The sequence below is a fragment of the Taudactylus pleione genome, unplaced genomic scaffold (genome assembly GCF_031769625.1).
Source record: "Taudactylus pleione unplaced genomic scaffold, aTauple2 ptg000173l, whole genome shotgun sequence".
Taxonomy (NCBI): Eukaryota; Metazoa; Chordata; class Amphibia; order Anura; family Myobatrachidae; genus Taudactylus; species Taudactylus pleione.
Window position 1 is genome coordinate 5,743,296 of NW_028284575.1, and position 26,813 is coordinate 5,770,108.

The 26,813-nt window shown below is 46.5% G+C and overlaps 1 protein-coding gene across 1 annotated transcript; it reads right to left on the reverse strand.

The window, feature by feature from the left end:
• Positions 1–5,550: 5,550 nt before the first annotated feature.
• Positions 5,551–26,105, reverse strand: LOC148521203 (queuosine 5'-phosphate N-glycosylase/hydrolase-like). Its single transcript, XM_088475557.1, has 5 exons — positions 26,036–26,105; positions 16,975–17,327; positions 13,148–13,407; positions 8,863–9,058; positions 5,551–5,841 (listed from the first exon to the last, which is right to left on the reverse strand). Exons 2-5 carry the CDS (start codon positions 17,309–17,311, stop codon positions 5,609–5,611), a joined length of 1,026 nt encoding a protein of 341 aa, XP_088331683.1. The 5' UTR covers positions 17,312–17,327; positions 26,036–26,105; the 3' UTR covers positions 5,551–5,608.
• Between the last annotated feature and the right edge of the window lie 708 nt (positions 26,106–26,813).

Genomic DNA, 26,813 nt, shown 5'->3' on the forward strand with positions numbered 1-26,813 from the left:
CAGGGCCTGATCATTCTTTGGGAGGGGTGTGCCAGAGGTCCTGCACTCAGGGGATGATTATTCATTGGGAGGGGTGTGCCAGAGGTCCTGCACTCAGGGGATGATTATTCATTGGGAGGGGTGTGCCAGAGGTTCTGCACTCAGGGCCTGATTATTCATTGGGAGGGGGAGTGCCAGAGGTTCTGCACTCCGGGCCTGATTATTCATTGGGAGTGGTGTGCCAGAGGTTCTGCACTCAGGGCTTGATTATTCTTTGGGAGGGGTGTGCCAGAGTTTCTGCACTCGGGGCATGATAATTCATTGGGAGGGGTGTTCCAGAGGTTCTGTACTCAGGGCCTGATTATTCATTAGGAGGGGTGTTCCAGAGGTTCTGTACTCAGGGCCTGATTATTCATTAGGAGGGGTGTGCCAGAGGTTCTGTACTCAGGGCCTGATTATTCATTGGGAGGGGTGTGCCAGAGGTTCTGTACTCAGGGCCTGATTATTCATTAGGAGGGGTGTGCCAGAGGTTCTGCACTCAGGGCCTGATTATTCATTGGGAGGGGTGTGCCAGAGGTTCTGCACTCAGGGCCTGATCATTCTTTGGGAGGGGTGTGCCAGAGGTCCTGCACTCAGGGGCTGATTATTCATTGGGAGGGGTGTGCCAGAGTTTCGCCACTCAGGGCATGATAATTCATTGGGAGGGGTGTGCCAGAGGTTCTGTACTCAGGGCCTGATTATTCATTAGGAGGGGTGTGCCAGAGGTTCTGTACTCAGGGCCTGATTATTCATTAGGAGGGGTGTGCCAGAGGTTCTGTACTCAGGGCCTGATTATTCATTAGGAGGGGTGTGCCAGAGGTCCTGCACTCAGGGCCTGATTATTCATTGGGAGGGGTGTGCCAGAGGTTCTGCACTCAGGGCCTGATTATTCATTGGGAGGGGTGTGCCAGAGGTTCTGCACTCAGGGCCTGATCATTCTTTGGGAGGGATGTGCCAGAGGTTCTGCACTCAGGGCCTGATTATTCATTGGGAGGGGTGTGCCAGAGGTTCTGCACTCAGGGCATGATAATTCATTAGGAGGGGTGTGCCAGAGGTTCTGCACTCAGGGCCTGACTCGATCTGCACACGTGCCTTAAGTCGCTTGCCGTGAGGATTTATTTGCAAAGTGATTGACAGGCAGGGAATGTTTGTGGGCTGGCAACAGGCGGGTGGCAATTCAATTGTAGGCATGTCACAACCATTTTTCGAGGCGTGTCTTAGACTGCACCTGTGATCCCGTCCTCCGTAGCAACCACAGGGTTACTCAGAATATCAACTTCTGCATCCAAGGTTCGTCCGGAGCTTCATGTCAGCAGGCCCACGCTGGTATCTCTGATATACTGCAAAAGAACCGCTGTGCCTGTATGCATTTGTGTGCTGGCTCTGCGATACCATGCTTTGGTTATAATGGACTCAGCCGATGTTTGCTTCCCGCTCATTACTTTAATGAAATTTCCATGAGGAACAATCACTAAATGCCCTGTAGTTGGCTCCTACAGTATCGGGAGTACTGACCGCCGACCAGACCGTGAAGCAAGCCAGGGAGATACGGGGACAGAGGATAGGTATGAGATGTATGGAGGCAGACCAGCATGAGCAGTGAGGACAGACACTGGTGTCTGCAATGAAATGAGAGGCACAGGGGCCGAGTCAATTAGCGAAGGTCATACTGAGCGGGGAAAATATCTTGAAACCCCCCTCCCCAGAAATTGCAGATAAAATAGGACAGCATGGATGGACGATAGTGGCTATGAGCATTGTGGGCTCTAAAATGGTGTCAAATGGTTGCTTTTTACAACTTTTACTAATAATGAAGGAAATACGATCTCCAGAGAGCGTATTCCAGCAAATAAAATTATTTGGGGGACATGAAAGTGTCTGTACTGTGATAAGTATGTATAGTATATACGCGTTAGGGTATGTTTTATTGACCTTCATAATGACAACAACTAGAAGTCGCCCAGCATAATGTCACACCAGACCTGTCACTAATGTGAGATGCAGCGTTGTACCCGTGCCAGCTGTACATGATGTAGCTGCACGCAATGCCAGTAACCGTGACCAGACAGCTCCTGCTTTGTACTTTTGTTGCATTAATGATGCAAATTGGCTACAAAACTGTGTAGCAGGGCGAATGGTACGGCTTAGTATAGTCCATGGCACGCCGTCCGGGGCTATCTGATGAGATCTTAGGTATATGTGTATGTGCAGGGGTGTGGATTAACTGATAGACAGTAAAAAGGTTGACAGTCTAGATAGACACCAGATGTTACACAGGCAATAGGTCGACTGGGACAAAAGTTTGACACACTGGAGGTCAACATGTAAAAATGTCGACATGAAAATGGTCGACACATTATTATTTTTTGGGGGTGGGGGGGAGTTTAGCTCTAATCATCACCCTAAGCCTCCCTCCTGGTGTCTAACCCTTACCGTTGAGGTGGTTGCCTAAACCTCCCTCCCAATGCCTAAACATCGGGGTAAGTGCCTGACCCTCAACCTTTTTTTTTTTTTTTAACCTGTTGACCTTTAGTTTGTCAACCTTTTGTCCCGGTCGACCTATTGACTGTCTAACATCTGGGGGTAAATTTACTAAAGTGAGAGTTTTAGAAGTGATGTTGCCCATAGCAACCAAATCAGATTCTACTTAACATTTAACTAGAAGATAATAGCTAGAATCTGGTTGGTTGCTATGGGCAACATCACTCACTTCTAAAAACTCTCACTTTAGTAAATGTATCCCCTGGTGACTATCTAGACATTGACCTTTTGTACTTTCTATCTATAGTCCAGAACCCTATGTGGACGCACCTGTATGTAGCAGACGAGCTGGGAGCAGTGAGACAGCCGGCAGGTAACAATGTAACAAGGAGGGTCAGATAATGGAGACCTCCGTGATATAAGAGATGACCGACAATGTATAGGAAATGGTTGGGGGTGAGGGAGATGGTAAATATGTACATTTGGGAGCGGATGCAGAAGTGAACCCATTGGCGTATCTTGCATCTCTACGCACGGGGCGTGCACTGAAGGGACATGACCGGGGTGTTGCTGGCCGTTCTTACGTAGGACGTGATTTAGAATTGAAAGCTCTTCCAACGTAAACGCAGTAGAGCAATTATCGGAGTTTGCGCACGCGTCACAGCCACATTGCGCACGCTCTGCGAATGAATTGCGATCACGCAGCTGTGAGGATTCACTTGCAATGGATTAACAGGAAGAGCCCGTTTTGTTGGTGGTTACAGGGAGTTCCGCATCTAGTGCTGCGTTTGTGTGCGCAGGTGCGGGCAGCAGCGAGGGCTCCGGTGGGCGTCTCAATACAAATTCCGGTCTGATGCATTAGCGTATTTTAGCACTTGCTAAGCGGCAAAGTTTGCATATGCGATTGCATATCAGCGTACCGCACTGACTCAGGCCCATAGGTAATGCTCAGAGAGGACGGTGCATAGGAAGAGCTGCAGGCTATGTACATACGGTCAGTTTTCAGTCCTCTCTTTAGCACAAAGAATACGGCTGGTGCAAGTGCACCGATTATGATGAGCAGCAATCCGCTTCCGAAGATGCCTACGTCTCTGCCTAAGTGTGACGCTACGCATTTAGTTCTGTGCACTTAGCGCCCAGCAGTTATGGTCGACTTACATTCAGCACTGCACCCGGCCCCTGGCGTTTTGTGCTCTGTACAGCGGTTCCCAGCGCCAAGCATAAATTGGCCGTCGGGCTTGGCACTGTTGCTGGAAAGGACGCTCGCTGGCTGGGCACAGGAACGGACATCGTGGCTGCTCATGTTACATGTATTCCCTCTCATATATCCCAAAATAAAAAGGTTTCCCATGTATTATTATAATGCTGCTTGGACATTGGAAATCGAGCACCGCAATATCCTGCCAGCGCAGAGCGAGAAATTGTGCCATAAAACGCAATTATTTTATATTACTGCTATTATTCATCTGGTTTCATTGTATTCAGTTGCCTTGAAACATACTAATAAATAAAAAAAGAGTGTTTGTATGAATTAAGGCTTATGAGTGGGCCCTGGGACCACCAGCCCCCCTGGATAGATATGCGCTTTGATATTCAGGTCACAATAATTGGTATATTAATGCCAAACTGACATGGAGTCTTTTATTACATGTACAGGACAAATTGAAAACTGTCAAATACTTTAATCTGTAACAAACCTAATAAAATAGAATTGTAACTGGATAAACAACTGACGGCATCGGACGCTTTACTTTTTATTGAATCGGATAATTAGACCAAGCGCAGACAATTTAGCTCTGAATTTGTGTTTAATTGTTATAGAGAGGTCAGAACATTCATGATAACCTCATTCATATCTGTTCTGGGCAACTGGAATAATTTATCGCCGATGACGTCATTTTCGCATGTTTCAATTATCCCCGTATTCAATTACAAAACCATTTCGTTCATAAAAAAACGGGGATAACTTTTCACCATGCTTTACATGGCGAAAAAAAGTGCAGAATTGGGGTATAGGGGTGCAGGCTTAAGAAAAATAGCCTGAACCTCTGGGAGTGTCCCCTAAAAATAATCTGTGTAAAAAAAAAACAGTTCCCTTATATGCGGCAGGTGTTTTCTTCATTGCGGGGAGTAGCGGCAGGTGCATTTTTGAAGAATTTTTAAAAATCATTTTAGGGACTTAAAAATATGCTTGCACCCATTTTCATGTACCCCAAAGTTTATGGCCATAGTTATTTTTCCCTCCAAAAAAAGCTAAGTGTTATTCTTCATCACCTTCTTCCAGGCGCATTTATGCACCTGCCGCGGCTATTTAAAAGCCCAACTTCCCTTCAGCATGCAAAAACGGGGGTATCCATAGTGATCCCCCATGTCTGGACATCTTTACGGGGGTCCAAGGATGATTTCCCGAAAATTGCCACATTTTTTCACCGCATCCAGTTTCACCTGGTCCCGTTTTCGCGTCCATGGAAATTGAATACAGGGATAAGCGGGCACGCGCGTGATACTTTTCCGCCTGGAAAACAGGCAAAGGAGGCGAAAAGTCTGGACTTTTCACCTCAAATTGAATACGGGCCTATGGGGTACATTTACAAAGATGGGAGTTCTATTAAGAAGTGATGTTGCCCATAGCAACCAATCAGATTCTACTTCTCATTTATCTAGCACCTTCTAGAAGATAATACCTGGAATCTGATTGATTGTTATGGTCAACATCACTTCTTAATAGAACTCCCATCTTAGTAAATTTACACAGGGGTGTATCTATAATGGGTACAGGATGTGCGGGGGACACACCTCACACCCTGCACCCATAGTATCTAAAACTCACCTATGCGTGGTCCCGCGCTGCACAGAATACCGGAAAATGGCCATTTTTCCGGCGTTCTGCGCATGTGCAGTAGACTCTGGGTACACTCTAGCGCCCGGAGTCTACTGATATTGGGGTGGTCAGCCAGCCACGTCAGTCGACTGCTGGCCGCCAGGGAGAGAGGAGGGAGCCCGGCATGGGGTATGCACATGGGCCCCCTCCTCTCTTAAGACGCCCCTGAATTTACCCCTAGGACATAGCAGAAGTGTGAAATGTTTATATACTACAATCATGGCCTCACTAGTAGTAGATGCCCCTGACTCTGTGAAAAGGAACAACATCCACCGCACTCCTGTTATCACGGGCAAAATCCCACAGAAAGTTATTGATCAGGATAGGATTGATCTCATTGCTTATAGTTTGCCCGTCCTTTTGGAAAAGACTTAGCAGGTGCTCATACACCAGGTCCACAGCCCAGATCGAGCAGCCCCGGACCTCCATCTCCTCGCGATCTCCGCTCTGAAAGAGGAAACCTTAAAGGAAGAAAGAGAATTGGGTAAGTCGAATTAAGAGTAGGGAATGTTTATGGGCCTGTGCCAGTATTCATGTACTGTATGAAGTAAACCAAACACTTTACTGTACAATCTTCTACATACGTGAGAAATATGCCATTTTCATTTCATATACTTAGCTTATATTTATTTATTTTGTATGTAACTAAACCATTATGTTACTGATGTCTAGGGATCTACTACTGTATATAATGCCCTAAAATCCCATCTCCAAAGTTGCGCACTAAAGCTGGGGGGAGGCCCTGTCCCCCCTTAAAGATCTGTGGGCCTGATTCAGCGAGCGCTCGCTCTGAATCAGGGCGGGCACTGGTTTTTTTTAGGAGCGGCCTCCTGGCCACTCGCATAGCTGTGGGTGACCAACATCGACAGCCGCCCCTTTTGTAGTGAGTCCCGGAGCGAGCGCTTTTTGCACTCGCTCCAGGGCTCGCGCACGTGCAGTGCGCATGCCGCGTGTGCGCACTGGGCCACTATCGACCCGGTTGCGAGCGCTCAGCGCTTGCGACCGGGTCTGAATCAGGCCCTTAGTGTCTGCTGCAGAGACATAGTGAATGCCCGACTTCCATGTCAGGACACCGAGTCACAGCTGAACAGTTTTTACTCACTGGAGGTGTGTGCACATAGGGATGGCCATTGCCCATCAATCGTTAGCAATCATCGATGGTTAGCTGTCTATGGCTGATGGTTTCGCCATTGATGGCAGAGAGCAAATGGTTCTTCACCATCGATGGACGAGTGGGAGTCAATAGTTTTTTTTTCCTTGACAGAATGGAGCTTAGCCCCGATCCCTCGGCCGCTTAACTCCGCCCTGTTTGATTGGCGGGCCGTGCCCCCAGCAGAGTTGGCCATCGAGGGCTGCAAACCATTGATGGTTTTTGTGCCATTAGAAGTATACAATCAAAAATATTTTTAAAACAAATGTTTGGCGCTGGTTGCTGGTGATGCTCTTTTTTTTAGAACGGTGAACTAAGCTGCAGGTTTTTGATGCGCACCTGTTAAGGGATCATAAATTATTGTTACAAACCATTGACAGAAATAACCCATGGACCCATCAATGGTAACTATCAATGGAAACCTCACCAATGGCCATCCCTCTGTGTGCATAACCACCACATGAATTCCCACAACAACCCGGCCCCTAAATAAGCCCGTCCACCCCTCCCAACTGCTCTGGCGGCCGCCTCTATCATTTGCTCTGGCAGCCGGTCCTCCCACCTGTACTGACGACCACCACTCACCCCTGGGGCGGAAATATGTCAAACCATGGAGAGAGATAAAGTGCCCCCAGTTTGATGTCCACCCCTCCCACCTGACCCCAAATGAGAAAATGCTGCATGGGGTGAGAAAGCTGGGAAATAAGGTGAGAAATGGTAAAGGGGTGATTGGAATGAAGGAAAAGGTGTGAGAGAGATGGGAAAGGAGGAGTTAGAGGAAAGATGATAAGGAGGGGAGAAAGATGGAGGAGGGAAAGAGAGCTAGATGAGAAAGGAGGAGGAGGGGGTAAGAGAAGGGAGGGGAGAGAGATGGGAAAGGAGGAGGAGAGGGGGTAAGAGAAGGGAGAGGAGAGAGATGGGAAAGGAGGAGGGGGTAAGAAGGGTGAGGGGGAGAGAGATGGGAAAGGAGTAGAGGGTAAGAGAAGGAGAGATGGGAAAGGAGGAGGGGGTAAGGGAAGTGGGAGAGGAGAGAGATGGGAAAGGAGGAGGGGGTAAGGGAAGGGGGAGAGGAGAGAGATGGGAAAGGAGGAGGGGGTAAGGGAAGGGGGAGAGGAGAGAGATGGGAAAGGAGGGGGTAAGGGAAGGGGGAGAATAGAGAGATGGGAAAGGAGGAGGGGGTAAGGGAAGGGGGAGAGGAGAGAGATGGGAAAGGAGGAGGGGGTAAGGGAAGGGGGAGAGGAGAGAGATGGGAAAGGAGGAGGGGGTAAGAAGGGTGAGCGGGAGAGGAGAGATGGGAAAGGAGGAGGGGGTAAGAATGGTGAGGGGGAGAGATGGGAAAAGAGGAGGGGGTAAGAAGGTTGAGGGGGAGAGAGATGGGAAAGGAGGAGGGGGTAAGAAGGGGAAGGGAGAGAGATGGGAAAGGAAGAGGAGGGGTAAGAGAAGGGTGAGAGATGAGATGAGAGGAGGAGGGGTTAAGAGAAGAAGAGATGGGAAAGGAGGGGGTAAAAAGGGTGAGGGGGAGAGAGATGGGAAAGGAGGAGGGGGTAAGAGAAGGAGAGATGGGAAAGGAGGAGGGGGTAAGAGTAGGAGAGATGGGAAAGGAGGAGGGGGTAAGAAGGGTGAGGGGAGAGAGAGATGGGAAAGGAGGAGGGGGTAAGAGTAGGAGAGATGGGAAAGGAGGAGGGGGTAAGAGAAGGAGAGATGGGAAAGGAGGAGGGGGTAAGAAGGGTGAGGGGGGGAGAGATGGGAAAGGAGGAGGGGGTAAGAAGGGCGAGGGGGGGAGAGATGGGAAAGGAGGAGAGGGGGAAGGATGAGGGGAGGGGAAGAGCTGGTAATAAAGTAATAGTAATTAAGTTTGTAGCTTTATTCTTTCACCCCTATTGATAAATCCCTATGTATTAGCTATCTTGTTATACCTACTGGATATATACAGGTAAATAATTTTTATATTTTTAAAATAATTTACCGAATCTTATGATGTTCTATAGTTTATATTTTTAATATCTGCAAATAAATGACCATAAAGCAGGTTTCGTATAATAGTAGCTAGCACCACCCAATGCTTCTAACACTATTGTTGGTCAGGAATATCCTTGAAAAATGGGCGCCATATACTGAAATCCATCACCTGTTAAGGTGAGAGAATAACAGTAAAACATGACTTCCCTTGGTCAAACATTGTTGCATAGCCCAACAGCAAATAAGCATTTCACCATGCCATATCATAACTTGGGCACTAGGTGGCACTGTTGAGTTGGGCTCTATGAATATTGCTTCTCCTAAGCTAGTAACAGACTCTAAACATCAAAAGATCTCTCTTTGCTGTACAAACCTTCTTTCAGCTTTCTAAGTAGCTCTTCTGAATATCTAATGACTCCGAAGTGGACCAGGGCCTGAGGAACACGGTAATCAGCCAACATGGTTATTTTATGGATGTCATAGAAGCAGCCGTCATTCTTTCCTTCCAGTACTGCCCAGGTGTCTCCTACCAGGATCTGAGCCCGCTTGTAGAAGGCCACCTTCTGGCCCTGTGCACGACAATGTATTTGGTTAGGTGTTTTAGTATCATTACCAAATTTCCAATATCTCAATGCTTATATTTTTCTTTTAATAGAAACGATCAGAAAATCAGTCACAGAACTTATTGTCATATATTTACTTGTTCTGCACTAATGTGGTGTAAGAAGTGTGTTATGTAATTTTCAGGGCCCCTGGGAGCTCTGTAAGGGGCCCAGTTCAGCATGGCCCCCTTCAGAATAAACGCCCCCTTTCCAGTGACTAGTATACACATCAGAGCCCCCTTCAGAATAAATGCCCCTTTTGCGGTGACTAGTATATACATCAGAGCCCCCTTCAGAATAAATGCCCCTTTTGCGGTGACTAGTATATACATCAGAGCCCCCTTCAGAATAAATGCCCCTTTTCCAGTGACTAGTATACACATCAAAGCCCCCTTCAGAATAAACGCCCCCTTTCCGGTGACTAGTACATACATCAGAGCGCCCCCTTTCCGGTGACTAGTATATACATCAGAGCCCCCTTCAGAATAAACGCCCACTTTCCGGTGACTAGTATATACATCAGAGCCCCCATCAGAATAAATGCCCCCTTTCTGGTGACTACTATATACATCAGAGCCCCCTTCAGAATAAACGCTCCCTTTCCAGTGACTAGTATATACATCAGAGCCCCCTTCAGAATAAACGCCCCCTTTCCAGTGACTAGTATATACATCCGAGCCCCCTTCAAAGTAAATGCCCCCTTTCTGGTGACTAGTATATACATCAGAGCCCCATCAGAATAAATGCCCCCTTTCTGGTGACTAGTATATACATCAGAGCCCCCTTCAGAATAAACGCCTCCTTTCCGGTGACTAGTATATACATCAGAGCCCCCATCAGAATAAACGCCCCCTTTTTAGTGACTAGTATATACATCAGAGCCCCCTTCAGAATAAGCGCCTCCTTTCTGGTGACTAGTATATACATCAGAGCCCCCATCAGAAAAAATGCCCCCTTTCCAGTGACTAGTATATACATCAGAGCCCCCTTCCAAATAAACGCCCCCTTTCCGGTGACTAGTATATACATCAGAGCCCCCTTCAGAATAAACGCTCCCTTTCCAGTGACTAGTATATACATCAGAGCCCCCTTCAGAATAAACGCTCCCTTTCCGGTGACTAGTATATACATCAGAACCCCCTTCAGAATAAACGCTCCCTTTCCGGTGACTAGTATATACATCAGAGCCCCCTTCAGAATAAACGCCCCCTTTCCGGTGACTAGTATATACATCAGAGCCCCCTTCAGAATAAACGCTCCCTTTCCGGTGACTAGTATATACATCAGAGCCCCCTTCCGAATAAACGCCCCCTTTCCGGTGACTAGTATATACATCAGACCCCCCTTCCAAATAAACGCCCCCTTTCCGGTGACTAGTATATACATCAGTGCCCCCTTCCGAATAAACACTCCCTTTCCGGTGACTAGTATATACATCAGAGCCCCCTTCAAAATAAACGCCCCCTTTCCGGTGACTAGTATATACATCAGAGCCCCCTTCCGAATAAACGCCCCCTTTCTGGTGACTAGTATATACATCAGAGCCCCCTTCAGAATAAACACCCACTTTCCGGTGACTAGGTTATACATCAGAGCCCCCTTCAAAATAAACGCCCCCTTTCTGGTGACTAGTATATACATCAGAGCCCCCATCAGAATAAATGCCCCCTTTCTGGTGACTAGGTTATACATCAGAGCCCCCTTCAGAATAAACGCTCCCTTTCCAGTGACTAGTATATACATCAGAGCCCCCTTCAGAATAAACGCTCCCTTTCCGGTGACTAGTATATACATCAGAGCCCCCTTCAGAATAAACGCTCCCTTTCCGGTGACTAGTATATACATCAGAGCCCCCTTCAGAATAAACGCCCCCTTTCCGGTGACTAGTATATACATCAGTGCCCCCTTCAGAATAAACGCTCCCTTTCCGGTGACTAGTATATACATCAGAGCCCCCTTCAAAATAAACGCCCCCTTTCCGGTGACTAGTATATACATCAGAGCCCCCATCAGAATAAACGCCCCCTTTCCGGTGACTAGTATATACATCAGAGCCCCCTTCACAATAAATGCCCCCTTTCCGGTGACTAGTATATACATCAGAGCCCCCTTCAGAATAAACGCCCCCTTTCTGGTGACTAGGTTATACATCAGAGCCCCCTTCAGAATAAACGCTCCCTTTCCAGTGACTAGTATATACATCAGAGCCCCCTTCAGAATAAACGCTCCCTTTCCGGTGACTAGTATATACATCAGAGCCCCCTTCAGAATAAACGCTCCCTTTCCGGTGACTAGTATATACATCAGAGCCCCCTTCAGAATAAACGCCCCCTTTCCAGTGACTAGTATATACATCAGTGCCCCCTTCAGAATAAACGCTCCCTTTCCGGTGACTAGTATATACATCAGAGCCCCCTTCAAAATAAACGCCCCCTTTCCGGTGACTAGTATATACATCATAGCCCCCATCAGAATAAACGCCCCCTTTCCAGTGACTAGTATATACATCAGAGCCCCCTTCAAAATAAACGCCCCCTTTCTGGTGACTAGTATATACATCAGAGCCCCCATCAGAATAAATGCCCCCTTTCTGGTGACTAGTATATACATCAGAGCCCCCTTCAGAATAAACTCCCCCTTTCTGGTGACTAGTATATACATCAGAGCCCCCTTCAGAATAAACGCCCCCTTTCTGGTGACTAGTATATACATCAGAGCCCCCTTCAGAATAAACGCCCCCTTTCTGGTGACTAGTATATACATCAGAGACCCCTTCACAATAAATGCCCCCTTTCCGGTGACTAGTATATACATCAGAGCCCCCTTCAGAATAAACGCCCCCTTTCCGGTGACTAGTATATACATCAGAGCCCCCTTCAGAATAAACGCTCCCTTTCCGGTGACTAGTATATACATCAGAGCCCCCTTCCAAATAAACGCCCCCTTTCCAGTGACTAGTATATACATCAGAGCCCCCTTCAAAATAAACGCCCCCTTTCTGGTGACTAGGTTATACATCAGAGCCCCCTTCAGAATAAACGCTCCCTTTCCAGTGACTAGTATATACATCAGAGCCCCCTTCAGAATAAACGCTCCCTTTCCGGTGACTAGTATATACATCAGAGCCCCCTTCAGAATAAACGCTCCCTTTCCGGTGACTAGTATATACATCAGAGCCCCCTTCAGAATAAACGCCCCCTTTCCAGTGACTAGTATATACATCAGTGCACCCTTCAGAATAAACGCTCCCTTTCCGGTGACTAGTATATACATCAGAGCCCCCTTCAAAATAAACGCCCCCTTTCCGGTGACTAGTATATACATCAGAGCCCCCATCAGAATAAACGCCCCCTTTCCAGTGACTAGTATATACATCAGAGCCCCCTTCAAAATTAACGCCCCCTTTCTGGTGACTAGTATATACATCAGAGCCCCCATCAGAATAAATGCCCCCTTTCTGGTGACTAGTATATACATCAGAGCCCCCTTCAGAATAAACTCCCCCTTTCTGGTGACTAGTATATACATCAGAGCCCCCTTCAGAATAAACGCCCCCTTTCTGGTGACTAGTATATACATCAGAGCCCCCTTCAGAATAAACGCCCCCTTTCTGGTGACTAGTATATACATCCGAGCCCCCATCAGAATAAACGCCCCCTTTCCAGTGACTAGTATATACATCGGAACCCCCTTCAGAATAAACGCCCCCTTTCCGGTGACTAGTATATACATCAGAGCCCCCTTCACAATAAATGCCCCCTTTCCGGTGACTAGTATATACATCAGAGCCCCCTTCAGAATAAACGCCCCGTTTCCGGTGACTAGTATATACATCAGAGCCCCCTTCACAATAAATGCCCCCTTTCCGGTGACTAGTATATACATCAGAGCCCCCTTCAGAATAAACGCAATAAGAAATAGAAGTGGATTACCACTTGTATTTCCACTCTGTGTTTCTCATTTGAGCTTTCATTACATGATCATACGGTAGTGAAGTATTCCCAAACTATTTCAATAGTATATAAAAAAAAACAATACATTTGAATAATTGACAACCTGGAAGACCCCTTCGTCCCTATAGGAAGGGAAATTCTCCACCACCAGCCTCATTAGCTTCACGGCACTTTTCTCGCTCATCTTCACGCAGTTCAGGAACGAGCCTCCGAATTTCGTCATCAGAATCTCTCCGGTCTGATGAAGGATCTGCAGGCGGGTTTCCATCATTGTGATGGGAACATCGGTGTCGGAGCGGAAGACATGCTGGAGCTTGTCCATGGTTATGTTGGAATAATAAGACGCTGTCGTTATGGGAAAGCCTAAAGGAAACCAAGTCGGCATTAAGGGATTTTAAGACAAAAAGGAAAATATGTTGATTGTTAACGGGTGTTTCTTCCGGAGTCTGCTGCCCCTTGTAAGGACAAATATGAACGGTACGGGCAATAACTATTGTCAACTAATCTATTGTCTGAGCATTGCCTGAATGTCTCCCTATTCTTGCTCATTGTTCTAGTGCGGCTACTTCTATGGCTGTATACTTTGCCGATCAGAAGCTTTTCCTGCACTGACCAGGCCGGACCTCGCTGCAGGGAGAACTACCCAGTGGTTATGAGTCAGACGCTGCGTCGGCAGTGATTCCGATTCAGGCGCCGCGTAGGCAGTGATTCCAGAGCAGCTGCAGGAATTAAGGCTACTGAAACCTCAAATACATAAATGAACTAATTAATAAATAGACAGCGCTATAATAATCACATTTAAATAATGCTTCTAAAAAATGGAATGGATAGTGTACATAAATGATTTAATATAAAAATATATATTCATACAATCTATAAAGCCATACTTCAGTAGAAATATGAATAATCATGTGTCATCATACATTAATGAATGGTAATGACAATACCGTAGTGAAAATTCAGTAAGCAATAAGCATCTGGGATATTCAAAGTATATAGCAGTAAACATCTGTTAAATATTCTGTTGTACCAATAAATTATATGGTTATAGCAAGCTTCTTTAAACCATATATAGAGAGCAAAAAGGTCAGAATCAATAGACTCCCAGCAACTGGAAAAATCTATTACTTTGTCAAGTTAAGTATAAGTAAGTGGCTTTATATAAAAATATAAACTAATGGTGCCCGTCCACTAGCCGATTACACTGTACGATTGCACGATTACGACATTACAAATCGTGCATCCAAATGTCGGAAAGCAACCAGCGATGCGCGCTCCCGCTGTTCGTTTCCAACATCAATCATCGCCCGAACATCCAGGCCAAGCTGCCGATAACGACAGATTGACCATGTTTGGGGATGAATGATGTGCCTAGACTGAAAGATCAATCGGTCAGTGTAGGCACAGCACCCCCTAGGGGAGCGATGGTATGATTACGATGTCGTAATTGTACCATCTTTCCCTGATCTACTAGTGGATGGACACCTTTAGAGCAGTGGTTCTCAAACTCGGTCCTCAGGACCCCACACAGTACACGTTTTGCAGATCACCCAGCAGGTGCTCAGGTGTACTCATTACTCACTAACACATTATAAAAGATTCACAGGTGGAGCTAATTATTTCACTTGTGATCCTGTAAGGAGATCTGGAAAACAAGACCTGTTTGGGGTCCTGAGGACCGGGTTTGAGAACCTGTGCCTTAGAGTATAACCAGTGTGAACAGACAACAGTAGTAGCTTTTGCTGGCATTACCCTATAGAAACCTATGGGCTTCTACTGCAACGTGCTGGTACGAGGGATCCGATCGGATCCCTCCCAGCATGCCCAGTGGCCGCCGCGTCAATCTGTGCATGCGCAGGTGGACTCCCGTGTCATAAACTTGGAAGTCCACGGCGCAGGGCAGATCGCAAAGTATAGCTCTTATCGGAAGAGCTGTCCATTGCGGTACTGATTGTATATGTTAGTACATTTGCGATCACCGATGCATGGCGGGATATACTCCGCAAGAGCAGTACATCCCACCCATCGTACTGCTATAACTCTTCCTGCTTCGTCTCTTTACCGGGGCGAAGCAGTAAGCACCAACGATGAGATGTATGAACATCTCATCTGCCGCAGCGGGGGAGTGAAAACTCCCCCTCCGGCGATCCTTGCTAGAACACACAGCTGTCTTACTCCCGGCCGGCTCCAATGAGCATGTGCGGGATCTCGTAAGCATTACGAGATCCCGCGTGCAGCCCTGGAGTTGGCAGCCCGTGCAGCATGGACAGCGCTGTCCCTGCTGTGGGGAAAGGGCATTGCCAGCTGTCGATAGCGACACCTGCAGCGGGCGGAACGGTCAGGCGAACTGACCGATCATACATAGCCCTGCCCATCGGCGCTGCTATCTTGTAGACAGCAGCGCCAATAATGACAGGGGCGCATAGCAGCCCTGTCATTTACCACCCAGCCCCCCAATCATACATGGCAGAGAAGTGATATCTATGTGGGCATGCCCAGCGCTTCTCTATGCTGGGCTGCCCCCAGGCTCTCCCTACGCTGTGAACAGAAGCCATGCGCACATCATCTATTCTGTGTGTGCTCCACCCAACTCCCGCTCCCCCCACCACGAGACACTGCGGCCCGTGGGTGGCACAGCGGGACAGTCCCAGAAAAACGTGACTCTCCCGCTGAATGCAGGACAGTTGGGAGGTACGGTGTTGTTCTCATGCTTATTTACTCCTTTATTTTGCAATATTTGTAAGTTTAGCCCCTGTAAAGTGCTGCAGACCCTCTGTAGCGCCTATTGAATAAAAAATGATGATAATAAATATAACAAACTGAATATTACGCCAGAATTACACACACATATTTCAGGTCTATGTCTATTGGGGATCCTAGCAGACTCATAAGTGGTTATTGGAGTCCTAATCTAGTCATTACATCAAAGTCTGGTGCTAACCAAGGCGAAACGTTTGTAATTAAATCAGATTATTGCACAATCTCTGTGAGCTAGAAGGATCCTGTGGTTGGTCACAATGACTAAGCATCACTAGTAGAATGCTTATCATCAATGAGCTCTGTAACACATCCTTCTCCTGCCAAAGAAACTACAGTTCAACCCAGGTCAGCGTGTAATGGGGGGAAGCAATGACTGGTGACACAACACCTGAGCATTTAAAAAATTCAGCAGCTTGTCTCTCAGTGCACGTTACCCTGGGGGAGATGTATCAAGATATAGTGGAGAAGCCGCCCAAAGCAGGGCCGTAGTGAGAGGGATGTGACCAATGCCGCTGCCCAGGATACAAGGCCGAGGGGACGGCATGGTCGCTACCCAGACTGCGCCCTTCTACATATAAAGGTACAGGAAGCGTCATTAGGAGATGCCCGGCACAATCTTCCTGTGACGGGATAATGAGTAACTGCGATCTGAGGGCATGATTCAGAGATGTGCACTAACACGATGGTTAGGGGTCTGCGCAGGTCCTGGTCTGTGTATGTGCAGAACGGTTCCTGCGATCTCGCTCACAGTCCCCCCTTAGCTGTAACATGATTGGCATGCTGCAGTGTATAGGGGGGCATGGCTGGGCACCGTTCCTGGAAACGGGGGCGTTTCACCCCCATTTTTCAGGAGTCAGGAGGGACGATGCCAGGGTCTGCGTCGGTGGACGCAGATTTACTGGCCTCGCCAGTGACCAGGCACCGGGACAGGCTGATGTAAGCTTCGGCTTGCGCTGCTTGGCCAAAGGAGCAACCGTGGTTGCGATGGTGATCTGAGGCGGGGTCTACAGGCGCTGCACTCAGATCGCAAATGGAATACAGGAGGGGTCTATTTCCTGCAGCATTTGCATTTTGTTGGCCGTTTGTGCGCAGCTGTGCAATACTGTCCATCTCCCGACCGGGCACTGAATACTTGGAGTGGATCATGCATTGAGAGAGTAACTCACTGACCTTCATCCAAGGCTCTGTTTATGGCAGCGCAGAACGCCCAGTAGCCGCTGTACTCTTTGCCTTTGTATCTGACCAGGAATTTCTTCTCCGGATTTTCTGACCAGAAGGAGAAGTTTAAAGTATCTGCAAAGAACACCCAGCTGACGGCGTCTTCCCCAGAGCTCTGTGGGTTCAGTTCATGGAGAGATTTCCATCCCGCCAGGCTGATCTCCTTCCGACCAATCTTCTCAAACAGCTTCTCGGCCAGTGAGCGCACCCCCTCCGGCTCCACAAACACATCCCTGCTCTTCTCAGTGATGAACTTGCCGGCCTCCCTGGGCGCTAGTGTACCCGACATTCTGCTGTTTTCTGTCCTGTTGTTCAGAGTTTTAATTAAAAAAAAAAATAATACAAAAAGGAAATTAAAAATGCACCTATACTTTTTTTTTTAAATACTTTATTTAGAAAGCTCACATGGGAGTAACATAGAAAAACATAAATATAATCAACAGCATACATGAGCCATTTTTTCAATAAAATTAGTAGCAACAAGCATATGGGGGGGGTCAGTAGAGGGGAAGCAAAATATCATAGAAAATGCCGAATGCTGTGCAAGAGGTATTATAAGATAGAAAAAATAAATATAATAAAAAAATATGCCATTTGGAGAACAGGAGAGAAGAATATTCAGTTAATTAGGGAGGTTTGCATAGGGAAGTCGAATTGGAGAGAGCAGACTCAACCATTGCGCATGAATCACATTTGGGTGGTGAGCGTAGGGAGCAGAGGCAGTGAAGCGCTGTCATATGAGAGCCGTGGAGCCCAAACTTGAGAGAACATATAGCCTCTGTCATGAAGATCGTAGGTTATATTTTCCATTTCCGCTATACTGTATGTCGGATTTGTGACTTTAGGGCAGAGAGCGTTGGTGGGAGAGAGTTTTTCCAGTTACGAGCAATCAAACTTTTAGTAGCAACTAAAACGTGGGACAACAATTTAACAGAGCGGTTGCTGAGATCAGGAGGGGGGTAACTTAAAAGGAAGGTCCATGGGTCTTTTGGAATCGGGTCTCCAAAGATAGTGTTCAGAAGAGCATGAACCAAGGAGGTCCAAAAAAGGCTCAAGAGCCGGGCAGGTCCACCAGATATGGGTTAGGGTACCTCGGAGGCCAAAAAATGCACCTATACTAAATTGTGACTTTTATTAATTAAGCAATTGGAAGTGGCGTACTGCTGTCATGAACAATTGTAAATGTTATAATAAAGAAAAACTATATTTGCTTCCTAGTTTTAGGAGACATGTGAGAAGTCCATGTACAGTATGTTCCAGGGTTGCTGATTCTGTGCTCCTAATATGGATGGACTATCACTGACGTAAATACATTTTGGGGCTGTGCTAACTAAGGCCCTCATTCAGAGCCGCTCGTTAGCGGCAGTACGCTCGTTCCGAGCGATGTTTGCACATCTGCGCATGCGTACGCTTTTTAGTACGCATGCGCGAACCAGTCAGTGCGGCCGAAAATCGTTTGTACGCTATATAGCGAGTGCCTGCTATTTTGAGTGACAGAATGAGGCGTATGTGGGTGGTAACAGGGGAAGGTGCTTGAAAATGGGGAGTGGAGATCCGAACGCAGGCGTGCTTAAAGGTCAAAACGGGCGTTTTATGGGTGTGTATATTTAAAACAGCAGCGTCAATGACCACGTCACTGGGTTATTTTAGAGCCAGAACTGCTCGCAAATTTGTGGTAGCAAACACCAACCACAAGAATAGCGAGCAGTTCATACGCTGGTCGATGTACTCGATTAATCTAATAAATAGCGGACATGACGTATGGTGCGAGCGGCCAGGGGGCGTTTTAAACAAATAAACGAGCGTATGTTTTGCTCGTTCGTTCAGACTTAGAGGTGTGAACAGACTGCAATGTGCGTACGGATCATTTGAATAGCCACCCCTTGTTTTTAAACGAACGACCGCAAATAGCGAACGGCTCTGAATGAGGGCCTAAGCTTCTTAATTACACTGGTCTCCGTCATTTTTGAGGTTAAGGTCTTTTAAGTTGATCTTTTATAACTGGTGCATAGTGAATTCAATAATATAACTCATTTTGCTCAATCAGGTCAGGTTTTTTTTACTCTTTCAAGTTTTAAAAAAAGATCATATTTTGTAAATAAATCATATTATAGGTTGGAAATTATACTGTTTATTGTTTCAAGCAGATTTACATTCACATCAATTGTGTATATATATATATATATATATATATATATATATGAAATGGTACACAAGTACAGTTATTCAACAGATGGAAGAGACTAGGGATGGGCATCGCAAACCCGGCATCGAATGGTTGCCCGGCTTCCAACAAAAAAATCATGCAATGCGATGGCAACCAGCCATCGCATTGCAAATATTCACGATGGGTATACTACTGTCAGTAAAGGGGCGGAGTCTGCAGGAAAGGGGCAGAGCCTTGTAGCACCACACGCCCACGTCACTGTGGGGGGGTCTCCAGCGCATGTGCCCGGCATCCATTCTCCTGCGGTGTGCGCTCCCCCTCCACATCCAACCATCGGATGGGCATCGAAAAGCTGCATCTGAGGGCTGGCAACCATCGAATTTCCGGTATTTCATGGAAAAAGTACTTCCATCAAATCGGAAACATCGATGGTTGCTAACCATAAGATTCCGATGTCCATCCCTAGAAGATAGGTACCAGGGCCGCTGAGATGTGAATATGCTTGTGGACTATTGCTGGTGCCTCAAGAGATGTTCCAGATGCAAAACAGACACGAAAGTCTATGAAAAGGTCCTTTCTTACAGAATAACTGTGTTTGTGTACCACATCATACATGTATAATACACATGAACAATAAACATCATTTCCAAACTATTATATCATTTATTTACGAAATATTAACTTTCTTAGACTTTAGAGAGCAAAAAAAAAAGCCTGACCTGAATGATTAAGAGATCGCAGTTACGATTGCGCGTAACCACTACGTATCGCGTATCGGAATGATTTATTTTGCTTAGTATGTGCACCCAAGCCATCGTTTCTGAAGATCGTCCCGTCTGCTGGTCTGCACAGCAGGTGGGACAATGGAATGGGAACAAAACGGTGCTGTAATGACACATCGCGCCATCATACACCAGATCGTGTAGTGTGTACGGCGCACGCAATGTAAATCATCACGGGCAGAGTAAGGAACTCTACAAAATCTTCTAATTTCAGTCATTTCAATCATCTAATTTGCAAACATTCTAAGAACAGATGAAAAAGCATCGCTCTGTATAAATGAGCTGCCCTGTACATAGTAAGTCATACCTCCAATGACTCCGCTGCAATGCAGCAATCACTGTACGTAAACCTGTGCGCTTATGGGGGAATCTAGGTGCCTTAGCACAAGTCACGTGCCAAAAGTATTGCCACCAGTAAGGATCCTGCGCTGCACCTGGGCCCAGTAAGTTCTCAATACATATTTATAATGAATGCTATAATGAGATATAATTAGGGGTGTGCACCGGCCACTTTTCGTGTTTTGGTTTTGGATCTGGATCTTTCTTCGTGTTTTGGATCTGGATTGGTTTTGCCAAAACCACCCTTCCGTGTTTTGGGTTCTGGGTTTTGTGTTTTGGATCTGTATTTTTTTGAAAAAAAGCATAAAAACAGCTAAAATCACAGAATTTGTAGGTTTTTCTGCTCCTATGCTATTATTAACCTCAATAACCTTAATTTCCACTCATTTCCAGTCTATTCTGAATACCTCACACCTCACAATAGTGTTTTTATGTCCAAAAGGTTGCACCGAGGTAGCTGGATGACTATGCTAAGCGACACGAGTGGGCGGCACAAACACGTGACCCATCTAGGCGTGAAACTGCAGTGGCAGACAGGATGGCATTGAAAAACTAGGCCCCAAACTGTACATAATGCAAAGAAAAAAAAGAGGTGTAAGATGGAATTGTCCTTGGGCCCTCCCACCCACCCTTATGTTGTATAAACAGGACATGCACACTTTAACAAACCAATCATTTCAGCGCCAGGGTCTGCCACACAACTGTGGCTGAAATGATTGGTTCGTTTGGGCCCCCACAAAACAAGCTGGCAATTAATCTGTCCCTGCACAAACTGGCTCTACGGAGGCAAGAAGTCGTCCTCATCCTCCTCATCCACAGATTCCTCACCCTCTTCAGTGTTATGTACATCCTCATCCTCACAGAGTATTAATTCGTCCCTGCTGGAACCACAGGTCCCTCTGTACGTTCTGGAGGCTGGTCTCCCTGGAAGAGTTGATAATTCATTTTATGAACATCATCTTCTCCACATTTTGTGGAAGCAACCTCCTACGCCTTTCGCTAACAAGGTTCCCGGCTGCACTAAACACTCTTTCGGAGTACACACTGGAGGGGGGGCAACTCAGGTAAAATAGAGCCAGTTTGTACAGGGACCTCCAAATTGCTTCTTTTTCCTGCCAGTACAGGTACGGACTGTCTGACATGCCTACTTGGATGCTGTCACCGATGTAATCCTTTAACAGACAGACGCACGCTTGTCGCTGCTGCTTTGAGGATTCAAGTGCGGCTACAGCCCACACAATTCACAAAGACAGAAAAAAAAAAAGAATATTTTTATTGTTTGTGGAGCACACTTTGAGGGTTACACCACCCTCTAACAGACAGACGCACGCTTGTCGCTGCTGCTTTGAGGATGCAAGTGCGGCTACAGCCCACACAATTCACAAAGACAGAAAAAAGAAGAAGAATATTTTTATTCTTTGTGTAGCACACTTTGAGGGTGTCACCACCCTTTAACAGACAGACGCACGCTTGTCGCTGCTGCTTTAAGGATGCAGGTGCAGCTACAGCCCACACATTTCACAAAGACCGAAAAAAAAAGAACAATATTTTAATTGTTTGTGTAGCACACTTTGAGGGTGTCACCACCCTTTAACAGACAGACGCACGCTTGTCGCTGCTGCTTTAAGGATGCAGGTGCGGCTACAGCCCACACAATTCACAAAGACAGAAAAAAGAAGAATATTTTTATTGTTTGTGTAGCACACTTTGAGGGTGTCACCACCCTTTAACAGACAGACGCACGCTTGTCGCTGCTGCTTTGAGGATGCAAGTGCGGCTACATCGCACACAAGTCACAAACACATTAAAAAAATAGTTTTTTATTTTGTGGAGCACTTTGAGAGTTACACCACCCTTTAACAGACAGACGCATGCTTGTTGCTGCTGCTTTAAGGATGCAGGTGCGGCTACAGCCCACACATTTCACAAAGACCGAAAAAAAAGAACAATATTTTAATTGTTTGTGTAGAACACTTTGAGGGTGTCACCACCCTTTAACAGACAGACGCACGCTTGTCGCTGCTGCTTTAAGGATGCAGGTGCGGCTACAGCCCACACAATTCACATAGACAGATAAAAGAAGAAGAATATTTTTATTGTTTGTGTAGCACACTTTGAGGGTGTCACCACCCTTTAACAGACAGACGCACGCTTGTCGCTTCTGCTTTAAGGATGCAGGTGCGGCTACAGCCCACACATTTCACAAAGACCGAAAAAAAAGAACAATATTTTAATTGTTTGTGTAGCACACTTTGAGGGTGTCACCACCCTTTAACAGACAGACGCACGCTTGTCGCTGCTGCTTTAAGGATGCAGGTGCGGCTACAGCCCACACAATTCACAAAGACAGAAAAAAGAACAATATTTTAATTGTTTGTGTAGCACACTTTGAGGGTGTCACCACCCTTTAACAGACAGACGCACGCTTGTCGCTGCTGCTTTAAGGATGCAGGTGCGGCTACAGCCCACACAATTCACAAAGACAGAAAAAAGAAGAATATTTTTATTGTTTGTGTAGCACACTTTGAGGGTGTCACCACCCTTTAACAGACAGACGCACGCTTGTCGCTGCTGCTTTAAGGATGCAGGTGCGGCTACAGCCCACACAATTCACAAAGACAGAAAAAAGAACAATATTTTAATTGTTTGTGTAGCACACTTTGAGGGTGTCACCACCCTTTAACAGACAGACGCACGCTTGTCGCTGCTGCTTTAAGGATGCAGGTGCGGCTACAGCCCACACAATTCACAAAGACAGAAAAAAGAAGAATATTTTTATTGTTTGTGTAGCACACTTTGAGGGTGTCACCACCCTTTAACAGACAGACGCACGCTTGTCGCTGCTGCTTTGAGGATGCAAGTGCGGCTACATCGCACACAAGTCACAAACACATTAAAAAAATAGTTTTTTATTTTTTGGAGCACTTCGTGAGTTACACCACCCTTTAACAGACAGACGCACGCTTGTCGCTGCTGCTTTAAGGATGCAGGTGCGGCTACAGCCCACACAATTCACAAAGACAGAAAAAAGAAGAAGAATATTTTTATTGTTTGTGGAGCACACTTTGAGGGTGTCACCACCCTTTAACAGACAGACGCACGCTTGTCGCTGCTGCTTTGATGATGCAAGTGTGGCTACATCGCACACAAGTCACAAACACATTAAAAAAATAGTTTTTTATTTTTTGGAGCACTTTGAGAGTTACACCACCCTTTAACAGACAGACGCACGCTTGTCGCTGCTGCTTTGAGGATGCAAGTGCGGCTACATCGCACACAAGTCACAAACACATTTAAAAAATAGTTTTTTATTTTTTGGAGCACTTTGAGAGTTACACCACCCTTTAACAGACAGACGCATGCTTGTTGCTGCTGCTTTAAGGATGCAGGTGCGGCTACAGCCCACACATTTCACAAAGACCGAAAAAAAAAGAACAATATTTTAATTGTTTGTGTAGCACACTGTGAGGGTGTCACCACCCTTTAACAGACAGACGCACGCTTGTCGCTGCTGCTTTAAGGATGCAGGTGCGGCTACAGCCCACACAATTCACAAAGACAGAAAAAAGAAGAATATTTTTATTGTTTGTGTAGCACACTTTGAGGGTGTCACCACCCTTTAACAGACAGACGCATGCTTGTCGCTGCTGCTTTGAGGATGCAGGTGGAATCTAGACGGGATTTGGAACCGAGGACACACTACCTCCATCAATTGTCTAAATCCCATTGCACTAATGTCGGATACCGGACGCACGTCTAACACCAACATAGCAGTCAAGGCCTCAGTTATACGTTTTGCTTCAGGATGACTGCTGTCGTACTTCATCCTCATCGCTAGGGACTGTTGGAGGGTCAATTGTTTAGTAAAAGTAGTGATGTTCCTACTTCCTCTCTGGGATGATGAACAACTCCCAGCAGCAGCAACAGCACTAGTAGGAAGTGGTTCTTGATCTTTCCCTATTTTATTTTTATCAGAGAAAGTTTGGTCCTCCATTTATGTTATATTGATATATATACGTGCGGCTAAAGCGCACAAACACAGAAAATATTTTTTTATTTTTGCTGGAGAGTAGTGCACTTTGTGGGTTACACCACCCTTTAAGAAATGAGCCAGCCGGCTCTTTACTTATGGGACACAGGCGCACGCTTGGCGCTGCTCCTTTGTTGATGCACGTGCAGCCACAGTGCACACAAGTCACAAACACAGAAAATATATATTTTTTTGGTTTGGAGTGTACTTTGGGGGTTACAGAACCCTTTAATGGTCAAGCCAGCCGGCCCTTTACTTATGACACAGGCGCACGCTTGGCACTACTTTGTTGATGCACGTGCGGCTACTGCGCACACAATTCACAAACACAGAAAATAATTTTTTTTTTGGTTTGGACTGGAGTGTACTTTGGGGGTTACAGCACCCTTTAACGGTCAAGCCAGCCGGCCCTTTACTTATGACACAGGCGCACGCTTGGCACTACTTTGTTGATGCACGTGCGGCTACTGCGCACACAATTCACAAACACAGAAAATAATTTTTTTTTTGGTTTGGACTGGAGTGTACTTTCGGGGGTTACAGCACCCTTTAACGGTCAAGCCAGCCGGCCCTTTACTTATGACACAGGCGCACGCTTGGCACTACTTTGTTGATGCACGTGCGGCTACTGCGCACACAATTCACAAACACAGAAAATAAATTTTTTTTTGGTTTGGACTGGAGTGTACTTTGGGGGTTACAGCACCCTTTAACGGTCAAGCCAGCTGGCCCTTTACTTATGACACAGGCGCACGCTTGGCACTACTTTGTTGATGCACATGCGGCTACTGCGCACACAATTCACAAACACAGAAAATAATTTTTTTTTTGGTTTGGACTGGAGTGTACTTTGGGGGTTACAGCACCCTTTAACGGTCAAGCCAGCCGGCCCTTTACTTATGACACAGGCGCACGCTTGGCACTACTTTGTTGATGCACGTGCGGCTACTGCGCACACAATTCACAAACACAGAAAATAATTTTTTTTTTGGTTTGGACTGGAGTGTACTTTCGGGGGTTACAGCACCCTTAACGGTCAAGCCAGCCGGCCCTTTACTTATGACACAGGCGCACGCTTGGCACTACTTTGTTGATGCACGTGCGGCTACTGCGCACACTATTCACAAACACAGAAAATATATTATTTTTTTAGCACTTGGGGGGAGCACCCCTGATGGACAGAGCACCCCCTGGACAACACTACAGCACTCCTTTAGGACTGGGACACTGCACAGGACTTTGGAGTGGACACAGCCCCTATGGAGAACTGACTGCACAACACAGTCCAGCCAGCCCCTATGGACTTTGAAGTAGTGGACACAGCCCCTATTAACAACAGCAGCACAGCACAACACAGCCAGCCCCTATGGACTTTGAAGTAGTGGACAACAGCAGCACTACACTACACTACACTACACAGCCCTAACTCCCACCCTCCCTCTTCACTGTCCACAGCCGAGTGAGAAAATGGCGCCGACGCGGGTACCTTATATAGGATCCAAAACCCGCGAGACTCGGAAGGCGGGATGATGACGTTTTGCCTCGATTTCAGATCCGAGTCAGGCGGGAAAAGTCGAGCCTGACTCGGATCGGACTCGGATCGGGGGGGTTCGGAATTCAGAAATCCGAACCCGCTCACCCCTAGATATAATACAGTAAGATTTAACAGGAACCGGATCACACAAACAGACTTACCGAGTGCTGTGGAGGAAACCCTGTGTGACAGCGGCATGGATTATTATATATACTGTATACCCAGCAGTCAGTCAGACACGTGATTCGCACACAGCCGCAGAAGAGAGAGAGGGAGAGAGAGACAGAGAGGGAGAGAGCTGCTGTTGCACAATAGACGTCACTTTGTCTAATAGTAAAGATAACAGTTTGGTTTTGGACAACTTCCAAATGTAATGAGGGAAGAGGGACGTAGAATATCACAGTGACTCCTCATAGTATCCGGGGAGAGAAGGAGCCAGCAACAGACTTCAGAAATAATATATTTGTATTGTGTTAGTGTAATAATTGTATTATTAATAATAAGTACAGAAGCAAGAAATAAAAGATAACTCGTGTGAACATGTTGATGCAGAGAAGGATCGGCCTGGACAGGTCTTCTTATAGGAATAAAATTTCAACACAATATTGTGTCACATTAGTGCGCATGGTTGCACCACTATGGTACTAAGGGCCTGATTCAGACCCGTTTCCTAAGGCGCAATCGCTCGCTCTGAGCAATTTTCACCCATCTGCGCATGCATATAATTCGCAGTGCGCGTATGCAAGCCATTTGTCGTGATCTGATTTTGGTTACTCGTAAGCCACTATGAGGTCAGACAGCGCCGTTTGTGGGTGGTAACGGGATGGTGCATGTGAACGGGGGAGTGGATGTGCGAACGCAGGCGTGTCAGGCCACCAAAACGCCGTTTAAAGGGCATGCATAATTAGCAAAGTAGCGTCATTGTACACGTCACCTGCA